At 41.3% G+C, this 25,630-nt stretch overlaps 1 protein-coding gene across 2 annotated transcripts in view; it reads left to right on the top strand.

Annotated features, from left to right (window-relative positions):
- Nucleotides 1-25,630, top strand: part of LOC146661639 (partitioning defective 3 homolog) — a 357,664-nt gene that overhangs the window by 130,403 nt on the left and 201,631 nt on the right. For both annotated transcript variants that reach the window (XM_085418158.1, XM_085418157.1), the window contains exons 4-5: nt 6,473-6,657; nt 11,634-11,771. In XM_085418158.1, coding sequence (XP_085274284.1) covers nt 6,473-6,657; nt 11,634-11,771 — 323 coding nt within the window. The remainder of the gene's footprint in view (nt 1-6,472; nt 6,658-11,633; nt 11,772-25,630) is intronic.

Below are 25,630 nucleotides of genomic sequence, written 5' to 3'. Positions count from 1 at the left end.
AACAGAGCAATTAGCATTAAAGCCAAAAAAAGGGGGTTTGTTTTCATAAATGCCATTTAGCATCTAAGTATTTTTCCGCCCATCCATCTAGTGGATTACATCTTCTGCTCTTTGTAAAGGTCAGCAGTTGATGTTTATTCAGAGTTTGTCTCGTCTCACTCTCTGGCGTTACATCAGATTAGTTTGCCAAACATTTCACAGACGCGCACTTGAGTGGTACTCTCGACCTTGTCTGGCCTTGGGTCGTCCAGCGTCCTATTTAAGTCTAATGTATACTTCATCCCCTCTGCCACAGTCGTGGTTCCCACCACTCAGAACTGTCTTTCTCCTCCCCCCCCAAAAAAAGAAACCTTTTGTCCGTCTGCACATGATTCAGGTCAGGGTGTTTTCAGTGGAAATCTCCCCTCACTGCACACAGGGGACATCAATATGAAGTTGGTGGTTGCAGAGAGAGGGTGAAAATGGCTCAGTGCTATAATTTATTCAGACATTGAACTGGCCCAGGCTTGAAGTATTCAAAGTAGCCTACGAAAAAAAAAGCTTTTAGACATTTCATGAAGCCATGGTCGCTTGACATTTATATTTAAATCAGCCTGAAGTAAAAGCAAAGAGTCAAGAGTACAGCACAGCTACAGGTCCACGGGAGAAAATACCAAATTCACCCTGCACATAGTCTTCATCCCCGGTTTGCCAGAAGTGTCTGCATGCTTACAGTGGGCACACATTTCGATTTAAATAATAGTAAGGGCCTGACTTCATTTATTCTGTAACCTCTAGCCCACATCTTACTGTAAAGGAAAATGGCAACCTCCGATACAGCATCGCATTTCATCTTCTGTAATGTGTGCTACGCTGCAGAGTTTATGATGTCATTTAAAAATACTTTTTTTAAGTGCACCTGCTTTTCCTAAAACCACCTCAAATATTCAGGTTAAAGGATGAATCTGCTTCAAAGCAAATTGCTGTCACACTGGTCAACACTTGAAAACTTGTGAGTTTCAGCTCTGAACACTTGCAGTTTTGAGCCTTGTGACCGTTCCCTGCAGTGGCACAGCAACAGGAGAACACACTTCAGCTTGATGCTTTCAGGTGGCAATGAAATCACTAATATTAGATTAAATAGTCTAGACTCTCAGCACTTCCAAATATTGACTCTTTAGGGCTTTGGTGTTTAAAGGAGGAATATACTGTAACTTACTCGTCTTATGTTGGTATAAACAGTATAAAAGTAATTTATTTAGAAGAATTTGATTCTGTTTTTTAACCCATGTTGGGTTAAATGGTGATTATGAGTAACAGAACAATACAGAAACAGCCTATCCTCCTCACCGTGTCCTTTCTGTAACCTTATCAGTATGCTGAAGCTCTAGCTCCATTACCTTGAATTGGCAGCCAGTCAGGAGGGAAGGGCTTCTTCCAGCTTCCCAGGTATTGTGAGGACTCTTTACTTCATGCCATTTTGGTGATTGCAAACTTCCACAGCTAATACATTAGAGCTGACCCCCATTTCTTTTGCAACTAAGCTGGAAGTACATTTTTTTGCTGTGTTATTACAGAAGAAAAAGTACTGCTACTGGTTTATATTGTTTATGTCCAGCATGACTGGTGACTAAGTAGAAAAGTGTGTAGCGATGTAGTGAACTGAGCTGATGAGTTTAGGGACGTTTTAAAGAGGTCATCTCTTACAAAAACATAGAAACGGTCATTCTATGGTTTGTAAGTCAAAACTCAAGGACAAAGGGGAAGACAGGACAACGCACACACCCACACACAGAGGGGTTGATGGGTGACTGGGCACAGGTGGGAGGGAAACAGGTAAAGCTAATATTGCCAATGTTGATAAAGCAGGTAGTCATGAAAGGAAGGAAATGAATGACAACCAGGAAGTAAAAACAAGACAAAGAAAGAGCTTTACTGACAAAGTAAAATAGGGCGTTAAAAAAAAGAGACATGAAAACGAACACTAAACTTGATGACAGAGACGTGGGGTCAAAGATAACAGAAGAAACTAAAAGCACAATGAAACAGCAATGACAAAACAGATACATACAGATACACACCGGGTGTGTCGAACACGGCTCACTGGATGGCTTTGAAAAATGAGGAGGAGGAGGGCGTGGATTTTAAACTTTTAAATGTATTTACAACTTGTCCTACTGACAAAGATCATAGCTATTCATACCACTCTGATGTAATATCAATAAATGACATAAATATTTGTTTTCATTATCTGCAGAAGAAATTGCTGTTTATTTCTTACAGTTTTAGCTCAAAGGCTCGTGCTGACAGATTTCTTTCATGAACTACAGCAGCTTGATGCATGCTCAATCAGTGGGTTTTGATCAGTGGTTGTTGGTCAATGGTCATGACAATTTGCATATTAATGATCAGTGAACTCCCAGCACATTGTTCCTTCAGTGGTGCTAGTGTCAGTCACTATGGAAACCTGCAGTCAGCTGAGACTGAAGAAGTCACTTGGATGAGTGACGAAACGTTTCTCCCGCTGAAAACGCTACGTCGAGATGAACAGAATCAACTTTTGGGGAACTACAGCAGCATTTCTTCATCCTGTAACAAAACTGACATGTACTGTTAAAACACTCCTGATCTACAGACTGGCTCCTCCAGTCTGTGTGCCAAACATCTTTGGGCAAGAGATTAACCCCAAGTTGCTCTCAGATGCCTCCCTCGGAGTATGAATGAGCATGAATGTTAGATAGACAGCACTTATCTCAGAAAAGCATAGAAAAGTGAGAATGGGTGTAAATGGGTGAATGAGGGAAGTTGTATTAAGCACTTTGAGTGCTCAGGTGAAGTAGAAAACCACTATATAAGAACCAGTCTATGAATTACACTTCTTTTCTAATATTAGGATATAAAATGATGTAAAGAAAGTTAGAAATCCCTGCTTTATACTAACCTGTGGCCATTATACAGTTATATTATTTATTATTTCTACAATGAACATTCTCAAATGTACTACTAACCTCAAGACTATTTTGCTGTTTTCCATTAGAGTTAGTATTTCTATCCACATAATTTATATAAATGAATATATTTCTCCTCCAAACAAGGTGAAAGGTAAATAAAGGATGATACGGCATGAGATAATTGCCCCTGGAGAGCCCTACGTCTCTATGGTAAACTGTGGTGTGTGTACATCACTATGACCCTGTGCCCTGACCATAATCCCTCACTGCAGGGGCTGGATTAGGGCCTCGTTTTATTAGCCAGGCTCACCATCCCCCCTCCCGAGTGGTTTTGTTCCCGCTTCAGTGTGGATCGATTGCTGGCTCGGTCTGAAGTGGCAGTGCTAGTTATTAAACGTGGGATAACCAAACCCTTCGGACTGCTGGGATAATCCCATCACAAATTAAGTAGAGGGAAATTGGTCAGGGAGAGCCGGGACTGGAGAGAATCTTCATATTGTGACCTTCGTAACACAAACGAGCACAAACTCCTTTATTTGCTAGAAGCTGATCCGTAAGGATTTCGACCCACGGTGGATCAACACTTTAGCAAGCTGTCGCTAAACTGAAACTAAAGTTTTGACAATCGACTGAAACTGTAAAAGAGCCAGAGTATTATTACTTAGTGTGTAAGAATCGATCCAAAAGAGAGCCATGTGTTGTGATTTTTATACCCTTAATGCTTGAATGTTGAAGTTGTCATGGTTTCTAAGGGCCTGCAAACATCCATCTATCAACTGAGCCTTGAGGTATTATGGGAAATATAACAAGGCTTTTAATCCATACCAAGTGTCTTGTGCAAGCCCCAACTACACACAAATCTATGAAAACATAGAAAAGGTTCCCTTTAAAAGAAATACAAATATTTAATATGAATACTTTGAGAATTTTAATATGCTTTCTAACCCATTCCTGTGCCCTTTCTCTGTCTTTCTTTCTTTTTTATAGTTCTGTTGTGTGCAGCTTGCGTGCTATCTCAAAGTCATTGTGTGGAATACTACTGGATGTTAATTACCCCTGCTGTCTGAAGTGAATATCATTAGAGCTTGAACTGGACATGAACCAGCCATTACTGAAAGGGGCAAAAGTTTATTAAATGCCATTAGTAGGTCTTCAACCTAATTTAAAAGCGAACACACAATGACTGGCTGGCTGCTAGATGTGATTTCCAGGCTGCTCTGACGTAGCCTCGGGCAGTGGGCAAAAAAAAATGAAACACATTTGAAACAAAGGAATAATAGTACAAGCTGCCGGTGAGGGATTTAATCCCTCTTATTTGGGGTGGAGGTTTTTGTTATGGTTTAGCAGTGAGTGAGAAAGTAGGTTTTATAAGTTACCTGTTTCTGCAGAAGAACTCGAGTTACACCGATGATTTCCTCATGAGAAATGGCGCTTTATAAAGTTGAGTTACTCACCCAAAAAAAAAAAAAAAAAAGCAGTTTGAAAACCCTGTCATCATCTCTACTTTCTTGCTGCTGAGAAAGTTCCTGGAAGTTTCCAGATGTCATCATAAATTTATTTGCATACGAAGCCTTTCTACCGGAGTTACCGCACTCAGAGACAAAGGAGGAGGGAGAGAACTTTTGTAATGAAATCTCACCGAAAACTTGGCAACAATAAGAGTTTTTTGTAACACAAAAATGTAATTTTTTTGCAGCACTTTACGTTTACATTACCCTGAATTGACAATACACTGCTGTAATGTCACTAAGTCCTGACTATGGATTGGGAATCTGTGTCTATGTCATAATTATTCATTTCACCAAGTGTGGGAAAAACAAGACCGATCTTTGGATCGAGGACCTTATTGGGCGACAGCTAAAGATGTAATGTGTGCTTTTGTCTTCTAGGTCAGTGGTTACTAACAGCGATGACAAATTTGACTTTATGAAATGGTCATAAATTATGAGGTGCTAAGAGATCTAATATTGACGTAATCCCCAGAACACTAAAAAGGACAAGCTTGTCTTTTTAGCACCTAATGGCAGCACTCAGACTAAGCAGACACTCGACTAAGCTCCACTTCTTAGACCACATCATCTCTAGAAAAGACTTAGAGAGAGAACAACAGTTCGGGGCCTCTGAGCCCTGATTATAATATTGAGACCACGGATTTATCAGGTAGGGGAGGATTAAATGAAAGCAGTTGGCGCCAAGTAAACACTAAGTAGAGGGGATGCTTTATCAGGATATTAGCACAAGTTCAAGTAAGTGAGATAGTACAAAGGATGTGAGTGAATGAAGATGAACTGGGATGCCTTGATAAGAGGTGTTTAGTTAGTGTACTAGGTGCAGAAACACATGCTTATTTCACTGTTATTTGCAGGATTCAGTCACTATTTCTGCCTCGACACAGGTGGTCACAAGAAACACTTACAGTTGTTCTTGAATCTCCTTAGTCTTGTCACGGTGTTAAATAACAGACGAGTTGGCGCACAGCGTAATCCATGATTAGAATGTGTCGCTCCCACCACTAAGACGTGTCTCGGTTGTATCAGATGGAAGCTTAACACTGGCATATGCTCAGTGCAATGATCTGTCTATGGATGACAGGTGGTTACCCAACTATTTGCATAATTATGGGTGTAACACACAGGCTGCTAGGACGTCATAAACAAATCCATATGGCCTTTTGGGCCATATGGATTTGGGCCACCACAGCTAACGGATATACTCACCGTCTTGACTTTGTAGCAGACATCGGTGGGATTTCTCACTGAATGTTTTAACCGGAGTGTGAAATATGGAGCAACTTCATCCCCTCTACTTGTTTTGGCAGCTCTAATCAAATGTGGGAACTTTATACCAAGTTTTCATGACAGATCGGTTAATGTGGCAGCTGAAACATGGGCCAGTGTTTCCTGTGTAGTTTTCTGTTAGACGTTTGATGGAAAGAATAAATGTTGGCTCTGAGACTCAATTTCAGTCCCCTGGAAACTTCCTAGAATCAACTTGAGTTGGGTAGCACAGTGTGTAAGAATGACCTTTATCGCAATAGTCAGATCATGATATATGAGCAAGTTTCCTGCAATTATTATTGTACTTGTTATTTTTAGAGTGGTTCGACCAAGCAAGGGGTTAGATAATCACATCTAATTTTTTTCTCACATGTACTTTTATATAATATATATATTTTTATCGCTGTCTGGGTAATTTCCCCAGCCAAAACTGTGTGTATAATATATCTACAGTAATGTATTTCAGCACAGATGGAATTAAGCCAAGCTAAACTTTCCATCGTGGAGTTGCGCAGTGTTGTTTTGGGCTTAACAGACCTTTCATAAAAACACGAGTACTTGTAATCACCACTTCCCATGTCTCAGCTGACATTTCATGGAGTGCTGTTAAGGAGGTATAGCAGGGGATGTAGCAGCACCTCCCAAAAATGGGCAACTTTTTGACGACCAAGGTGAAAAGCGAGCCGCTTAATAAATCGATAAAGCGGCAAGTGGTTTGATTTTGCTATAATTCCTTTTCTTTGTCTTTTGTAATCCCCTCCACAGACATGTCTCTCAATGTCCGTCGCAGTAGTGATCCCGCACTGGCTGGCTTTCCTCCAGGCGAGGCCCCGGTTGCTCCAGAAGAACCGTCCAGAAAAAATCCAACTCGCTGGTCCACAACCCCTGGTTTCCAGAAGCCCAACCATAAACGAAACCCCAGCAATGAAACAGGGAGCCTCGAACAAAAGGTAACTACACCTCCTGTGGTAATGTAGCCAATAAACTGTGCACGAATGCCTCAATGATACCTGGTATGATGCACCATTAAGTTGTTAAGATCATTTATTGGAATCTAAATGGTGTCAAAATGCAATAGATCAATAAAGTCTATTTTTTAAACTACTGTGAACTATTACATACTTATTCCAGCAGCACCTTGCCCAGAAGATAGGGCTGCTGATGTACGGGTGCTGCATCAATTATAATGCCCGAGATATGTGCTCTGAAATCTTCCCAACCTCCAGTCTCTGTTTTCAACTTACTCCTTTCTTCCCTCATTTTCATTCCTTGTCTCCTCTGCGCCCCAAATCAAAGAAATAAGTGTTAGATATGAAAGTTGTGCTGCCCTGCTTGCAGATATCCAGCAGTAGCATAGATAGTGTTTATCTGAAACTAGTTCCATCTGATAACACCCCTTCTTGTCATCCAAAAGGATTAGCGGAGATTCTTAAACACATTCCCTTTATTACAAATTCACCTTCTTGGTGCTTTTAAGCCTCTGATTATTAGTCAGAAAAAAATAAAATGAAATAAAACACACCTCAGGTACTCCGGTGCATCCTCCCTGCTGCTTCTGAAAGTAAAAGAAAGCCAATTAACTTCTCACAATGGCTGCCGTGCTGACAGCCCTTTACTTCTCACTGAGGGAGAGGTATGTTCCCATCAAACGGGGATGTTACAAATGGGGAAATTATTGAATGTTCGAAATGTGAAACATCAGCTCTGCGTGTGATTAGCGTGTCTGGGAGAAGGGGCTGATAGAGACACTTTAGTTGTCACGGCCCACAGAATGTAAAAGCAAGAGTGTGGGCTGAAATCAGAGCTCTCATTTTGTTAGTGGGAATTCTGTTCTGAACTACTGAACTGAGCAACTATGTATGTTTGTGTGCTTGTACTGAATATAAAAATGGGAAAGCAGAGGATCAGGAGTGTTGAAATATGACTTTGAATTTCATTGACTGTATATGGATTGCATGTCTTTAGCCCTTCTGTTACGTCCTACCATGCATAGAGGATTCCACATCCACAACGATGTTTGTAAGTTGTGGATCGTGGATAAATATTATTATGTTGATGTAATAAGAGGATTCCAGATTATGTACACCGCCACACACTAAACAGACGGATACGGTAGTTTAAACTAGAAGTTTCTATTAGTTTACTTTAGTCATACATAAAGCAATGGTTTAACCCTTTATAGGGCTCTCATTAAAACACGTAGACATTAAAAATTTCAACCCTGGCGTGTTATTGGGGGATATTTCAGGACTTTTTCACATGTGTGATTTTTAAAAAAAAAAAGTTATTTTACAGTGCAAATCAAGATTCCTTTCCTGTTTATGGTATACGTATTTACCAAAAAACAAACAAACCTGTATATAAGACCTGTAGGATAAACACAAATATGTTTATAAAGCCATGTTTTTTATGAACATTGTTTTTTTTATTCACACTGGCAATTTTCGTAAATATAACACACATATCAAATAATTACTGAATAAATTTTAGTAATAAGTAATAAGATGTACTGTAAAAATAATCACCAGTTATATACCATTAACTGCTATACTAGAAAACTGCAATAAGGTCATGAAACAAACCAAACTACACACTCAGTTTTGATGTTATGACCACAAGTACGGTATGAGTGTAATGTAGGGGTAAAAAAAATTAAAAGCTTGAAATGCAACAGGCTGTGACTGACTGGTCAGATACAATAATATCACTATCTGTCACATAACCTGATCTTTTGTGATTGGCTGGGAGAAATTCCTCATAGTTAGTCGTGGGGAGGACAATTGTTTTGTCCACTGAAGTCACCAAATATGGCTTCTTGTCCAATAAAAGGTTAAGACGATTCCTGTAAAAAACCTTCCTGGCAAAGCAACATTTTACATGGCGAGTTCAAAGTTATTATGACCAAGCCACTATAAATCAATAATTCCCTTAATAATGTTCAGCTGCCCAACTTGTAATGTTGTGTCCCATTTAGTTCTTGACTCCCATCTGCAGCAGTTCAGATGTTATCTGAATGTAGTGCATTTTAAGACACCATCCTGCCACAGACGCTTGAAATGGCATGGTGTGAAAAGTGACGAGCTAACAGCAGGATGCTGTCATTTTTATTCAGCTGACAGAACCAGACTTTTTTCAACTACAAAGGGAGTCTTAGTCCTTGTAACCCTTAATCTATTTCTTGCACCAACTGCCATATATTCATTTCAAGTCTGTTTTTATGAAATTAACAGCATATGTTGTAAGAATGTGTTAGTCAGCATGTGTAGTATTTGTTCTTGGCACCATATTTTTGAAAAGGAACATCCTTCAGCATTGCCAAAAGCAACTTACTCATAACAAAGTCTCTTCACTGTCTAGGATCGTTTCCTTTTACAGACTAAAGCCAGCCACGTGTTCAATTCCCCAACTAGTCTGAAAACGGCTCAGTCAGACTCAGTTTTTCTGCTAAATCTCAACAATAAAAGTCAGTGAGAGTACTCAGTCATCGGCTAGCACTGTAAACTCATCACATCTGCCAATGACTTTACAATACTTGGTATTTAGGGTTATCTGCACTTAGCAAAATCACCCATAGGGATTAGACCTTTAATACCATCCGGCCCTGTATGCTTCAAGAAAAACTGAACAGGATGGAGGTGGACCCCTGCCTGGTGGCTTGGATCTCCGACTACCTCACCGACAGACCACAGTACGTCAGGCTGAAGGACATCACGTCTGACACAGTGGTCAGCAGCACAGGAGCACCACAGGGAACTGTGCTGTCCCCTCTTCTCTTCACCCTGTACACCTCTGACTTCTGCTACAACTCTGAATTATGCCATATTCAGAAGTTTGCAGACGACACAGCCATCATGGGGTGTATCTGGGATGATCAGGAAGAGGAGTACAGAAGTCTGGTGAGGAACTTTGTCGCATGGAGTCACACAAACCACCTGCAACTCAACACCTCAAAGACTAAGGAACTGGTTGTGGACTTCGGGAGGTCCAGAGAAGGTCCACTACCGGTTCAGATAGAGGGGGAGGAGGTGGAGGTGGTCAACAAGTACAAGTACCTCGGGCTGTGGGTGGACAATAAACTGGACTGGTCATGCAACACAGAGCACCTGTATAAAAAAGCCCAAAGCCGACTGTACTTCCTCAGGAGGCTGAGGTCTTTTAACATCTGCAGGAAGCTCCTGAGGATGTTTTACCAGTCAGTGGTTGCTGGAGTACTTTTCTATGCTGTGGTGTGCTGGGGGAGCAGCACAGCAAAGAGGGACTCATCCAGGCTGGAGAAACTGATCAGGAAGGCTGGCTCTGTGGTCGGCATGAAGCTGGACACTCTGGTGACAGTGGCAGAGAAAAGGACATTAAAGAAACTGCTGGACATTATGAACAATGCTGGGCATCCTCTGCACACGGCCATTAACAACCAGAAGAGTCTGTTCAGTGACAGGTTGCTTCTCCCAAAGACAAGAACTAACAGACTTAAAAACTCCTTTGTCCCACACGCCATCAGACTGTTTAACTCCTCCCTGGAGGGGAGAGGGAGGGGAAACAGGAGGACAAAGGAGGGGGGAACAACTAAGCTGTAGTGCCTCTTCACCTCACTGTACAATACCTTGTGCAATACTTTTGTAAATAGTCAACGGTGCAATAGACTCAATACTTGAAATGTGCAATTCACTTGTATTTTTATTTTTATTCCTATTTATTCTATTTATCCCCTTTGTATATTTTATTTATATTTGTCTCTGTATTTATATATGTGTGTGTGTGTGTGTGTGTGTGTGTGTGTGTGTGTGTGTGTGTGTGTGTGTGTGTGTGTGTATATATATATATATATATAATATTCTGTAACTCTGTAACTTCTGTCGGTGCTGTGCTTTTTTGGAAATCGAATTTCCCAGAGGAACCCACCCGAGGGATTAATAAAGTTCTAGCTAATCTAATCTAATCTAATCTAGACAGTCAGTTTGAGCCTCTCTGGTATCTGGCTTTCTCTACATTTTATGATCTGATGTGTCGTAAAACTCTGTGGAGGGGGGTCCTTTGTCGTGCCGTGTCTGAGGCTGCGATGGGTATCAGGGCTGTCTCTATACACAGGCCAGTTGTGCAGCTCAGTTTTATAATTCTGTTATGCCTTCATCAGGCCCCTTGCATGTCACATTCAACTGTAGCCAAACACTGCTGGCTCTCCCTCCCATTCTTTTAAGCTCCTTTGTTTTTGCGTTGTTTTGATATATTTGCTATTTTGTGATTTGTTAAGCAACTATGTGTTCTCTTTCAATTGTGATGTCTCATTAAAAATCCCCAAAATGTTTTTTTTTTTCGCTCTTACTCTTTATATGCTGTTTTTGTGACTAATCAGACCATATATGGTTGCTTTTCTACTTGTTTGTCTTGGTGAATCACTTGGCTTTGATTTTAATTATTGATTTGCTTTCTCTTCTATTCAAAAAAAACTTCACTCTTGACCTTCAGCTGCTGAGATTCCTAAGCCAAGGCTAGCAAGTGTGGAATATTATCTTTTGTGCCTGGGTGTGTTTTTTTTGCTTGTGGCCAGTGTAATATTTTATGCTCAAGTATGCTGATGTATGACATTACCTTGGCAGGAGCTTTGTGAAGTTGTTTTGGGTTTTTTTGTAATGATAAATCCTAGTTGGAGCTGTCTTGTTATTAAAAAGGTCCTCAAGCAGCTCAGGTGTGGCTGTAATGAAATATCAGGAGCAAGGGTTGAGTGAGAGTTAACTGAACCACAAAGATGGTACAGTCTTCAAAAATCAGGTTCGTCCTGGATTTTAGATAATTATGTACCAAATTTCTTTCTTCTTCTTTTTTTTTTTAGAAAGAGTATTTATACGAGTGCATTAAAGACTTCTTCTGATAGCAGGACCACAGTGGTGTACAATTTTTAATGTCTCTGCCTTTTCCTCTTTCTTTGCAGGGCAGAGGAGCCCATTCCTACCGTAGTCTTCCTCGTGATGCGAGTGGCTGGTCCACTCAGTTCCAAAGAGAGATGACTCGATCTTCCCTTAGTGCCAACCATCCAATGGTAGATCGATGGCTCGATCGACAAGAACAGGTTTGTTGGTGGACAATTAAGGAAATTGGAGACTCTATGGTTTATTTGTGGTTTGCAGATAAACAACTTTATTGCTTGACCAGTTCATAGAAGCTTGTATTTTTCACCACAGCCACCACTGGTTGGTCTAAAATAAAACAAAACAAGTTGGTTCACTTGGTGATGTGCTGATACAAAACTGACCTGGCTTGGTACAAGAGGATCTGCAGATTCAGATATTTGGTGTATGTGCTTAGCAATCAGTGGTGTTGAGCTAAAATTTCAATATCTCTACTTGAATATTGCTTAGAGGCAATGACTTGGAAGGGTTTTTGAACTTTGGATAGTGGGCTTTCTTGCTGTAAATTGATCAATGGATACAAAATGTGTTGGTCTAGAAATTAAGCGGGCATACACTTGTTCTATATAGTACAAGCCTTCGGGTTTTTCAAAATGGAACTTGTTAAGGTTCAGTTACACTTCAGTAAAAATAAGACAGTGACCTCCTTGCAACTCAGAAAAAAACTGCGTTTGCCCTGTGATTGCAATAAATTTTTTCATATAAATATACCTATTGGGAGGCAACTGGTCTCCAAGGAGCCACGGTCCAGCTCAGTCTGACTGCAATCACCCTCGTACAAATTGTCAAAGTGTCAGGGCTCTGTGTGCAGGCGGATGAAGAGGAGGATCCAAATGCGAGACTCGGACACTGAATACAACTCAAAACCTCAGCTTTATTGCTGGCATGAAGACAAAACATGAAGTGAACACTGAATGCTGAGAACAGAAACACACAGGCATAATCTGATGGTACGACGCGACACTGAGCACAGGAAAACACAGGGCTAATATACACAGGGTGGTAATCAGGGAATGGGCAACAGGAGGGAGACACAGCTGGGAGAAATTGGACTAACGAGACAGGGAAGCAGTAGAACTGAACACACTCACATGAGACACAGACCTTCACAATAAAACAGGAAACAAGAAACCACTAAACAAAGACGCAGACAGAATATAAACACATGCAACTCAAACAATACATGAAACAACAAATCCTTAAACACGGATAAACAGAAACATGGAACTCTAATAATAATAATCATCATAGCATCAGAGAAACAAAGCAATCATTCAAAAATAAACCAAAACATAAGAACTCAAAATGCTGGGTCAAACCTGACCCAGAACCGTGACACAAACATTTACAAATAAATGCCATCTTACGTATAGACCCAAACAGGTTGGCAATGTATTGCAATCAAACTCTGAGTGAGTCTGTGCTGATGACCACAACTTCCCTGCGACGCATCCATTTGCAATAGAGGACTTGACTCAATCGGTTGCTAGCTATTCTGACTATATTTCTATTTAGAAGCAAGTGTGTGTCAGAAAAGATTCTGAATTTCTGCTTTAGATCTGTGAGTTTTGTGGAACTAGACTGCAATATATCTCCAACAGAGAGCAACAAATTTGTAATTTTCACGGATTTATCACAACTAATGACTGTATTATCACCAACAGATTGCATGAAATTGCCCCGATTTAGTCACAAACTGATAGCAGACAAACTCATTTTCACTTATGTTTTATCTCTGTCTTGACTCACCAGAGTCATACCATCTTTCTTTTAGTTCTTGCGTATGAACAAAATTCTACTGTAGAAACGTATACAGATAGAAATGGAAACTCCTCACCAGTTTCTTTGAGGCTGCACTTGTTTGAAGTGCTGGCTCTGGCTGCTGGCCTGGGGTCAGCATACGCCCAGCTTTAACGTCACTGGGTTGTTGGCTAGCTTTCGGCTAACTGCCCATCATGTAGATAACTGACAAACCTTTGTAATGCCAGTAACAAAGTAGCTGTGACATAATTACTGAATTTTGTATCGTAATGTGTTACATTACTGTGTTACAGAAAAGTGTAATGTGATTACAGTAATGTGGGGATTTGTTTTGTGGAGAGGAGAAGTTGAGGCTGTGTATCTCTGTAAAAAAGTAGCGGTACTCTAGTTTTCATGTCCACATTGAAATCCCGTTGCTCTAATTATACAGCAGATTATACACTAGTTATATATCCTATTAAGTAGGAGTATTATTTAATAACACTATTTTGCTGATGCATGATTTGGCATCAACTACACAGCGTTTCTTGATCATAGTTTACTCCTGTGTTTTCACAGTATGCATGATTCGTTATCTCTGACCACAGTGTAATGTCAGTCACAGCTGCGACTGATAACAGAGTTATTACAGTGACAGCGACTGCTCACTGCCCAATCCAATTTAGAACCAGGTCAATGACTGACATCAGACTTCTGTCCAATACTTTTTCATGAAGTAACAGTGTACAATGTTAGTCCTTGCAGGCTTGTCTCCTCGCCTCACACCCTCTTCGCTCTGTCGGCACTTTGTGATTGACTCACCCTGTGACTGGTCCCTCAACTCCTCAGTCTGTCAGAGGCGAAAATATATTCTCCCTTTAAAAGTTATTAAAAGTGACAGAGGCTCTCTGCAGGGAGGGTGGAAATGACCTTGGGAAGTGTCGAACACGCTGAGCTTGATGTGAAGAGGATTTCTCCCAGTTTGTCTGCCGGTCTGTACCTCAACTACCTGCTTTGATTCATGCAGATGGTGTTTAATCGGCCCATTAAAGAATAAAAAAAGAGCCGAGAAAGGGTGAGGAAAAAAGAGTGAGATGCTCGAATGACTATAAAGTCTTCCTTCTTTCTCTGTAGTCTCATTATGGTTGTGTTTGGAATTCTTTCTCTTACTAAACATTATGAGCACCTATTGAAAGCAGTGATGCTACAATCAAGCTATTGTAAAAATAGCTGAAGTTGAAAACATACTGTTTACCAAGAGGGCACGTATACATGCAAACAGCTCAAGAACAGGATTTTGTTCAAAATATGAAGCCTCCTAAATCCAAGATAAAGCTTTCAAGTTAATAGTTATCAACCAAGTATAGTGTAAATATAAAAAAAGAGATTATTATTTAAGAACATGAGCTATACTGGTGGAGTCGTGTAAATATTTCATGATTAACGGCAGGAGCGCCACGACACCCTCACCGTGGCTAATCCTCGGTGCCACCTGAGTGTTTATAATCTGACAGCCGTGCAACTAAGTTGAGTCACAAAGCGCAAATCCTCTCATTAGGGGTGACACAGTATAAGTTTCAAAGTCGCACCTTGTAGCCCAGTTGTTCCTTCCCTGCACTTCCCTGTATCACAGTCTCGATCGCTGCCTTCCCTCCCACACGTGACGGTTCAATAAATATATTCTTTGTGCGATGGGCGAGCAAAACAGCAGCATTGGATCGCGAGATAAAAATACACAGCGTGGGTTAATTAAAAAGAACTGTGATCAGTGCTAAAGCGTCGGCAGCGATAATGAGTGTACACACGCACATAAAAACACACAAACACGTACAGATATGCCAAGGTTTTTTGGTAAAAACACACCAATTAGCTGTTGTTTATCGTGGATTATTTATCTGCTGTGTTTTTATCGTTCTACTTTATGAGTTAAGATAAAAGTAAAACAAAGAAACCGAAGAGCGGGCGTCATCCTCATTTCTTTCTTTTGACTGGAACAAAATACACACACGCAACTACTTTGTGTATTTATATGCGCATAGGTGTTCTAGCAGCGTCATTTCTTAACTTCATACAATAGCTTCAATTTGAAGTACTTATCTTTTAGTTGCGTGGTCGATGTGTGTGAAGCAGCTTGGCATGCTCTGGATAGTGAGTTCGCTTCACCATTCATATTTAAGCAAGCCTTCCCAGCTCATGCTATAAATTAAAAATGTAAAGTCAGGCTGAATAAAATAACACATTGACTCCTGTGCTTAAAATGCCAAGGAGGTGCACGGGGGAGTTAACTGGACAATCTGTGACTCTGGTATTCTCAAGCTGGATGAGTTTGAAGTTTAGCTGCAGGGGATCAACTATGGATTCAGGGTTGAATTCTCTTGAGATTTTATTTTACATCACTTCTCCCAGGTGCTTTGGTAAAATGTTTTGATTTGTGCTCGTTTTGGTGCTTTCGTGCGCTTCTTTTGTGCAGACTTTCAGCCTACGTACTAAGACAAGGACGGCTGGCCCATAGTTACATCAGGCAATTGTCCTATGTTTATCTAACAAGTCAATAAATTCACGTCAGTATCAAACGGTTCAATCTAAGACATCAGTAGCGTCTACCCCTAAATCTCTCACCACCCACACACACACACTCTGCCAAATGCGGCGTGGAGAAAAGCACGCTTTATCAGCCCATATACACCAAGGCCTTATGAGTTATTCTTCATATAAACAGCTGACATTAATGCTGGCCTATTATCCCACTGATGAATGTTAATGGGCTTTCCTGCTTAGCATTGCACACGCACACGCTCCCCCACATACACATTTTGATCTGGTTGAGTGGTTCTCCACTGTATTATTTTGCGGCCTTGATGATGGACCAGGGGCCATTATCATGAGCTGTAGCAGAGGCAGGACTGACATCAGCTGTCGATCACTGAAGGATTTAACCCAATCAAGGCTAACATGAAGAGAAGCAGATGTGTTTGAGCTATATTGGCAAAGCTCACAATTCGGGATTTCAGAGATAGTATTAGACAGAAACATTCTAATGTATAAATGCTAACTGTAGGGTTATTTAATCTACACATAAAAACACAAACAGCAAAACAATAAGCCTAATACACAGATCAGGCACAACATAATGACGACCTGCATAATTTTGTGTTGGTTTCCCTTTTGCCGCTAAAACCCTTTTGCTGCCTCTGTCAGTGCGCCCCAGAGCAGCTGTGGCTACAATGTAGCTTGCCATCACCAGTGTGTGAATGTGTGTGTGAATGGGTGGATGACTGAATGTAGTGTAAAGCACCTTGGTGTCCATAGGGACTAAGTAAAGCGTTATACAAATACAGGCCATTTACCATTTACCATAAAACAGCCCTGACCCATCGAGGCACGGACTCCACTAGATCCCTAAAGGTGTGCTGGGGTATCTGCACCAAGATGTTAGCAACAGTCCTGCAAGTTGAGAGGTGGGGCCTCCATGGATTGGACTTGTTTGTCCTGCAGAACCCACACATTCGTAATTGGACTGAGATTTGGGGAACTTGGAGGCCAAGTCAAAAGGGTGCATTATCCTGCTGAAAGAGGCCGCAGCCATCAAGCAGTACCGTTTCCATGAAAGGGTGTACATTGTCTGCACAAATGCTAGATAGCTGGCATGTGTCAAAGTAGCATCCACGTGGATGGCAGGACCCAAGGTTTCCCAGCACAACATTGCCCAAAGCATAACCCTGGCTTCGTCCATTCCGTCAGTTGCTTTCTTCCCATAGTGCATCCTGGTGCCAGGTGTTCCCCAGGTAAGGGATTCAGACATACCTGGCCATCCAACTGATGTAAAAGAAAACATGATCCATCAGACCAGGCCACCTTCTTGCATTGTGCTGTCTTCCAGTTCTGATTCTCATATGTGCATTGCTGGCAATTTCTTCAGTGTACAGGGGTCAGCATAGACACCCTGACTGGTCTGCAGCTATGCAGCTCCATACACACCTAACTGAGATGCTCTGTGTATTCTGACACCTTTCCATAAGAACCAACATTAAACATTTCTCTAATCTGAGCTACATTAGCTGTACAGTCTGTTGGATCGGACCACACAGACCAGCCTTCGGTCCCCACATGCATCACTGAGCTTTGGCCAACCATGACCTCTGGCTCACCGTTGTTCCATCCTTAAACAACTTTTAAGAGATACCGACTACTGCAGACTGGGAACACCCCACAAGAGCTGATGTTTTGGAGATACCCTGACCCAACAATGGCGTGTCCAGCGGGGTGGCCTGGGGGGGCACAGGCCACCCCCCCAACCAGACTGGCCACCCCAGGTGCCACCCCAAAGGCAAAACAATAAAATTCAATCAAATATCAAATGTACGATTATGTTTTCACGGTGAAGCTCAGATATCCGAGTGTAAGTGAATGCAGCATCGGCTTCTGCGCTATGTGCATCACGTTAGCAAAGGTAGGAGAGCCAAGCAGAAAGACGGCACTGCAGGAAACAATTTTTCGGTGAAAGAAAATGAGGACAGAATAAATGTCCCGGTAAGTAATATTAAGTTTGTTGAGTTTAGTAAACTTCGGTGAAATTAGAATACCAAGGAAAAAAATAACACTTAAAGAATTATTGCAGCCCTCGAATATTTCAGACAGTATGCTACTGAGGGGAGCTAACATAAGAGTTATGAGTTATAAGATATAATCTAAGTCGTAACATTGCTGTATGGAGCTGCAGATTTGGTTGCAGGTTAACATAGCTGGACTGGCCATCGGGCATACCGGGCATATCCCCAGTGACTTATTTTTTTATTTTTTTTTGTAATGGCATGAACAATGAGAGGTGGTGGATTGGCCAGATGCAGGTCGATGTGTAAAAATGACTCAGTTGTTTGGTGGTGGCTATGGCGGGGCTTCCACAGAGGCCAGCAGGTGGATGAGGGAAGGGGAGGCAGGAGGAGAGCCCCGAGGCAGCCGCCAGTCCGAGTGTCAGGTGAACTGAACTTCAGGTAAGAAGTTATGAGCTGCAGTCTATCTGGGTCAGATATAAACTAAGTTTAGGTGGAGTTTATTTTCGTTGTGCTGACTTTTTACTGTCAGTTGCAATAACTCGTACTGCGTTCTAGCCAGCTTGATGGAGTTTTTAGGTGGGTGGGTGCTATGATGTTACTGATAGTGAACTTTATTTTATTCATAAGGTTAGTTAGTAGAGTTGCCAACGGCTCCTTAAAAAAATGGAATGGTCCCTCAATCAGAGAAAATATTACGCGTTTCGTATTGAGCTGAGAAGAGACGCAGTTTGTCCCGAACTTCAGCTAGAATGGAAAAAGACACAAAGCTGGATTTATTCTGTCGTTACGCTGCACAGCTGCCTCTTCTTCTCTCATTCTCCCCCCTCCCTCTCCTGTTGCTACTTCAATCATGAAACTGATCAATGATCAGCTGATCGTCTCTCTTGTTTATTTATCGCCCACTTTGTGCCAGAAAGAGGAAACCAGCAGATGTCGCGCTAAACAACAGCAGCACGTTTAAGCTTGATCAGCTGTTGTTAGAATTTATTTAATATTAATTTCTAGTATCAGCTGATGTTTGCTGGAGCCACAGCTGTAAAGCTGCTGGTCATGATGTCGGTTTGGATATGTGGTGAGAGGGAAACATGAAGATGAAACCAGGAGATGTCCTTACTGAATCATCAGAGCTGTGATGGAGAAACAGGTTTACCTTTTAGGTGACATGAATGAGTTGAAGGGAAGTTATGAACTGTTTCTGAGAGACAAATAACACCAGCATCCTTTTCTAAGCAGCTGACAGCTGGTAACTGTGCAGGGGCAGGTCTAGCAAAGTGTTGCCAGGGGGCAGGTAGGGCATTAACAGGGAAAGGTGGGGCACAAAGAAATACTTTTCTTTCTTATTCTCAATTTAAATATCTAGCTTTTATTAAATAATTATCTAAATCTTACAACCAAAGTTTTTATCTGACGTAAAATGTATAGAAATCATACATATACCAAAAAGACTGTACATCACTGTCACAACAGCATTTGTTTTCAGTCAAAGGCTTTATGGCTTTAATACCTGGGGGGCCGGTCTCTAGTCAAAATGCCCGATTTTCTGTCCCAGTCCAGCCCTGCAGGTTAATACTGGCAGTGTCACCATGCCAGCTGACTGGATTTCATCATCAGCCAGTGTTGTTCTTTATCAATATTACCAAAGTTTACCATAAGGCAGCATAGAAAGTATTTACTTGCCTTTAGGTTTTATTCAAATGTTAGTCTTTTCAGTTGTTTCCCCACTTTTTTCCTGTTTCACAATCAAACACCAGTTTGTGAGAAGATTATCTTCTTTTTTTAACAGGCAGATAAAGTTTTGCATTGGCTAATTTGTCAATTGTTTGTTACAAATGTTCATATTTTAATATTAAAAAATGTTTTTGCCCAAAACATATGTGTACTATATGTCAGTAAAAATACTATGCAAATATTGCTGTCCTTGAATGCTGAGTAAACACTGACAAAACACTGATTGTATCTCTTGTCCTTTAGCAACGCAGTATCTAAAAACTTTGCACCGTAGTGGTTAAAATCTCATTCTAATAAGAGTTAAAAGCGCATTCGGTTATTAGGTTTACAGGGTTATTGAATTATGGTTAATATAATTGTTTTTAACATTATCTGCCAATTACATCTGCCACCCTTCTCCAAATCTGTGCCCCTACCTGGCCCCCCCAACAAAAATTTTCTAGACACGCCACTGTGACCCAACTCTCTAGCCATCACAATGTGATTCATAATCCGTTTGCACAAATCCTCACAGTTGCCCATTTTACCTGCTACTAACATCAACATTGATGACAAAATGTTCACTTGCTCCCTAATATATCCCACCCAGTAACAGGTGCCATGATAAAGAGATAATCAGTGTTATTCACTTCACCTGTCATCGATCATAATGTTATGCCTGTTCAGTGTTATTTGAAAAGCATATTTTGATTTATTTGTTTGTGTACAGGCTCTAAAAATACTGTAAAGTCCATAACATATTGAAGTCAGACAGACAGACTCGGAGAAAGGCAACACAAAACCCCTAAAACATTACATAACAGCTTCCAAAGCATGTTTGGGTGAAAACAGTTCTGATCACACATCTTTGATCAAGCCTCCAACAGTCGGGCTCCCTCTCTTTCTCTCTGTGTTGTCTAAATGAGGCACCTTGTTTGGCGAGTTTTAAAAGAAACGCAAAGTGGCGAGGCGGCCAGCTAAATCCTCAAGCCAGCACGTTGAAAGGAGATGAGTCTGTTTAACTTCAAGGTGGAAGAAGAGAGCAAGCAGCAGCACAAATCCTGCCTTTTTTCCCTTTAATGTTGTCACATCAAAGATCTCTCTCTGAACAAACACAGATTGGCATTTGCGACCAACCGACTCTTTTGTTGTTTTTGCTCTTCTTTTCCCACTCTGTCACTAGTAGTTGTTGGCCGCTGAAAATAAGGCTCAGTGAATGCTCGTATTTGAACGAGTCTCCTGAGTAGCTTAAAAGAGATTGTCAGAGGTCTGCTTTCTGTTTTAGATTTAAAGTGTTTGAGTTGATCTCTGTTAGAGTCAAGTGCTTTACAAAGCTGCGGTAGGATTATTGTTGTTGCCCCACTCCGCATGATGCCATGATGGCAGTTAATGCGCCATTGTAAGAGACAAAACTGATATTTCCCTCTAAATACTAATTATTTGTTTAGCTTGTTGATTTTTTTCATTATACTGGAACGATACACCTTTATATAAGATCCATAATGAATCACTGATTTATTTAATCAAAGGATATTTCATTTCTTCCATTACAAATACAATAAACACAGCAGTGAAGGTTCTGAAGTGGCAGGTCTAAAATTCAGGAAAAACTCTTGGACACGTCAGTATGGAAGTTAGCATTTAATTTTTAGGGACTGCTGTTGGTGAGTGAACTTGGTAAGTTCTCCTGACTAGCTTCTTGGTAAAGCCCACACAGTCTGCAGACCCCAAGGCAAGCCACAGGCAATGTTAGAGCAGCTGAGCATGGAAAGAAAACACAGCAATAACCCCCAAACCCAGCCTGCCTAACACAGTCTTGCTGCCTGTGCCACCGTCTACCTCCACTTCTATCTGGTGGCTGTAACGTGCATTCGTGCTGTGTTCATTATGTTCAGTTAATACTGCAATGATGTTTGAGATGCAGCAGGGCATGTTTTCAATGTAAAACTCTGAACAAATAAAAAAAATAAGCCACATTCCAGAACAGTGCAGGAATCCTGGAAGAGTGTGCTCCTGGATTTGCCTCTTGAAAGACCAAGGAAGATGTAGACGGAATGAACCATGGTTTGTGTGAAGTCCGTAGACATGCACTTTGGTGTATGCACACATGCAACATGAACTCAGGATGTTTTGAACTAGTTGCTGACCAGTGGGTCTGACCAGTAGGTGCAGCTGTTTGTTCAGCTTTGGCTCCTAGCTCATTGAATCCTCAGGAAAAAAGACATTTTTGTGGCTTCCTACTTCTTCCTGCGCTCGTTCTCTATAATGTTTTGTTTAATTTTTGTCCTGTATGATTTTTTTAATAAGTCATTTTGGCTGTTAGTGTAATTATGTCACCTAAATGAAATAATTATTTTAAGAAAAGACTTCATTCTGCCACTGATTACTTAAAATTCACATTATTTACATGGCGGGCTAATTTTTCTTCTCTCCTTTGGGAGTCCTGTGTAAATGGCAGCTCACCAGAGATGCTTCAGTCCAACTGAGGACCTGAGTGAGAACAATGCAGAGCCTCACAAATGCCTCGCCACTCTTAATTAGCCATTGCCGCTGAACCACTGTTAGAACGTCGGGTTTGTGACTTCTGCTTTGCACTGACTGGGGCTTTTTGTTAGATGTATTTGTCCTGTACACTTCTTTACGAAGTCCTTCTGTCGGTTTAATCTCTTGCTTATTGTTTTTAAATAATAATAATAAATATTCTGTATTCTGTCATCAAGTCAGTGTACATGTCAGCTCACCTTCAGACCGGAGTACGGGAGCAGGTGAAATGCCGTCAGTAGTGTTATTTAGTTCATTGGCTCCACAGCAGGGGAAATAGCTGACTAATTATGAAAATAATGCTACCTAACATCTCATTAAAAAAATCACAATGAGTCTCAATGTTGGTTTATTTACACGTGTGTGTGCACAACACTTAACTACAGGTAACCAGCTTTTTGTCCTGAAGCTATGTTACTTTGTGCTGTTTCTATATGCAGCGAAAAAAAGAGTTTATTCATCTTGTTCTTCATTATTATTTATTATTTAACTTTTTAAATATTTGTGCAATCGTCTTCTCTTATTTTGTTTGAACAGGATACAAGACTGGGCGTTGTTTTGGACGCTGGACGTTGCCAGCACTCTTCTCTGTCAGCTGTACTGTAAATGTTTAACCTGTCTCACCGTGACACGTGTGTGAAGACGTGTGCTACTGGACAGCTGAGATTAGAGTTTCACTCATTCAAGCTTGAAATGCATAAAATTCATGTGCATATTTCTTGTGTTGAAAATTTTTTGTAATCACTTATTCCTAATGTGACCATTCCACACCATTCTTCACTTGCTGCCAACTTCATTTTTGTCAAAGTGCATTTTTTTAGGATTAGATATTTTTTGTGCACAGGCCTCTCTGAGCTACTCTGATCTTATTCTCATGCACAACCTTCAATGGGGATGCCTGGTTTTATTCAGTGGATGTACCATAACAGCATTATTCAGGGACAGGCGAGAAGTCTGTTTACCTTAGTCACTATTCCATCCCTCTACCCTCCTCTTCTCTGGGTCCCTCTCATTTCTGTCCACTGTACCTCAGCTGCATCAAGGTGGCTATCCCTCTCTGCACTACTGGCTGTGAACGTGTTAATTCTTGATTAGAGTTCATGCATTCACTTTCTACAATTTGCTCCGTGGAGTGAGAAATCACTTTCTCAATGAGAATAATTGAACACGGGCAGGGGGGTGCCAGCTCATTACCCACAAATCACAGGGAGCAGGGGCACCTTAACTGAAGACAATAATGACTTTGGGGAATAAAACGAGGGCCGCCAGCGTGGAGCCAATCCACCGTGGGCAGCAGAGAACAAAGCTAGGCGAGGAAGATGTACACTGTTTCTTAAGGGGAAGTCATTTTTTTGCTGATCTGCCTACGGTACATATTCAGTAGAGTCCGAATTTATTTTTTCCCAGGGGGGTATGAGTTTAAGGCTTTGGAGCAAAGTGTCGTGTTGGAGAAGCAAAGCCCATATTTTGGCAAGGTGGCATTACACCAATGCTGACTGTGGCCCGGGCAAAAGATTGCAAGATAGAAATAATAAAGATGTGGAACAGCTTAAGTAAAATGAAAAGCTTTTTGTAGTCCTTGACACTGGGGCTCAAGGTGAACTTTGGTGACTGACATCACCCATTTTCCCACAGTGCAAAGTCACTTGCTTCACTTTATTTGATTTCTCTCTCCTTCCTCAACCTTTCCCTCCTTCACACCATCTTTTTTTATATGCCACACATTTCCACTCTGCACAGAGTGCCAAATGTATCCACTCTGGCACAATGAGGTCCATTGTCACAATAGGCTTTTCTCACTGTTTTATAGGTCCCATTAGGGGGACAGAGGCTTTTAAGTTGCTGAAGGAATGCAATAACGCCCAGCCAACAGTAAACATCCACATCTCGGGGTCCACAGAGGAACACGAGATGGAGCTTCTTCCCCATCTTACCCTAAGTGACTTGTTTTATTTGCATCAGGCTGAGAACAAAGTAGTCACACTTGGATAAAAATGGAGAGAAATGGGAAGGTTTCATTTTAGGACTCAGGAGATGGACACACTGAAAGCCTCTAAAACAAGAGTGTGAAGAGGGAGGAGGCAGTCTGGGGGCATTTCTGTTTCTTAGATAGAGATGTAGGTATTACTGTGCTGTTGATTGTGCATATTTTTATCCAGCATTACATGAACGTTCATTAGAGAACCTAAACTTGATGATGGACATCATGGGTTGCTTACTGCTTATGATGCGTTACCTAGTAAAACTTTGATGGCGACCTATGAACTATGTCGAACTTGATTGAGATTGTGCTGTTGGATGGATTTTCAGCCAACAATCCAACATTGTTATATTGTCAGAGATGGTAAGGTAGGTAAAAGAGTCCTGTGATGAAAAGAGTGAAACTTATGGGAACTGAGACGACCAAATAACAGGTGAACGCAATGAAGAACGAGTGAGAAATGGAAAACGGGAACAGGCTAATGGAAAGAGAAGACAACCAGGAAATTGTGCGAAACAGTGATGGCATCATAGCAGCCACAACATCAGTGAAACATGCAAAACTGCTGGCAATATTCTATGACTTTCTTAAGGTTGGATGCCTAGGATTGAATTTGAAATAGCCCGCATACCATAAATAGTGTCAGTGTAACAAGAATACCTCTGTAATGGGATACGGTTTTCCCTGCAGAGCAGTTTTCCCCCGGAATTTTTCCTCTTTATGTTTTTGATATACAGGCCATGGGAGCTGTTGTGAAGAATAGCACCCCTGCCGAGCTCCATCACAGATTCTCTGATATTCCCACATGAATTCGTGATTTCAACTAGAAGCATGCCGATGCTGTTTTCCATTTAGAAAACGGTAGAGTGGAGAAATGTGTGTCGTGTTTCTCGCCGGGGTCTCCCTGTGTCGGTTGATTTGGAAGGTGAGAGTCCTGCTGAAGTCGCTCTGTGATTGGCTGCCGCAGATATCTTCATACAATATGTAAGAATGATGGTGGCCACCCTCTGTGCCGCTCAGTTCGTGTGTTGCAGATGCGTATCTACACGTGTACAATCTTTACATGCAGCAAATTAACTATCCAGGCTATGATCGGTCTTGTTTGTTGAGACACTGATGATTTCCCCGTGCTCTTATCTCATCAGCGATTGCAATCACTTGTTGTGTTTAGGAAGTTAATTATCATCCAGTCTAACTAGAACACTCCTTTGATAAATCGATACCTTGTCTAATCTTGTGCTCATTGCATTCAGAGAATAAATACACACACAAAAATTGGCATTTTTGTAGTATTCGGCACTCCGTACAGGTTATTTTCTTTGTTTTTCTTCCCTTTCCTTCATCTTTCCTCTCGCTTTGTGTATTTCTTCTTCTTCCTTCTTCTCCACCCATATCCAACCAAGCCCCCCCCCCCCCCCCCCCCCCCCCACCAGATTACTGTGGCTGTGCTGAAGTCTTTTGGGACCTCTCTTCATTACTGGCCCTCCACAGGCCCCTC

This window comes from Rhamphochromis longiceps, linkage group LG9, assembly GCF_057381845.1.
Source record: "Rhamphochromis longiceps isolate RC_006_pf linkage group LG9, R_longiceps_female_GT1.1, whole genome shotgun sequence".
In the NCBI taxonomy this organism is placed as follows: domain Eukaryota; kingdom Metazoa; phylum Chordata; class Actinopteri; order Cichliformes; family Cichlidae; genus Rhamphochromis; species Rhamphochromis longiceps.
Note: the sequence above shows the minus strand (reverse complement) of the source record. Positions and strands in the feature narration are given on the sequence as shown.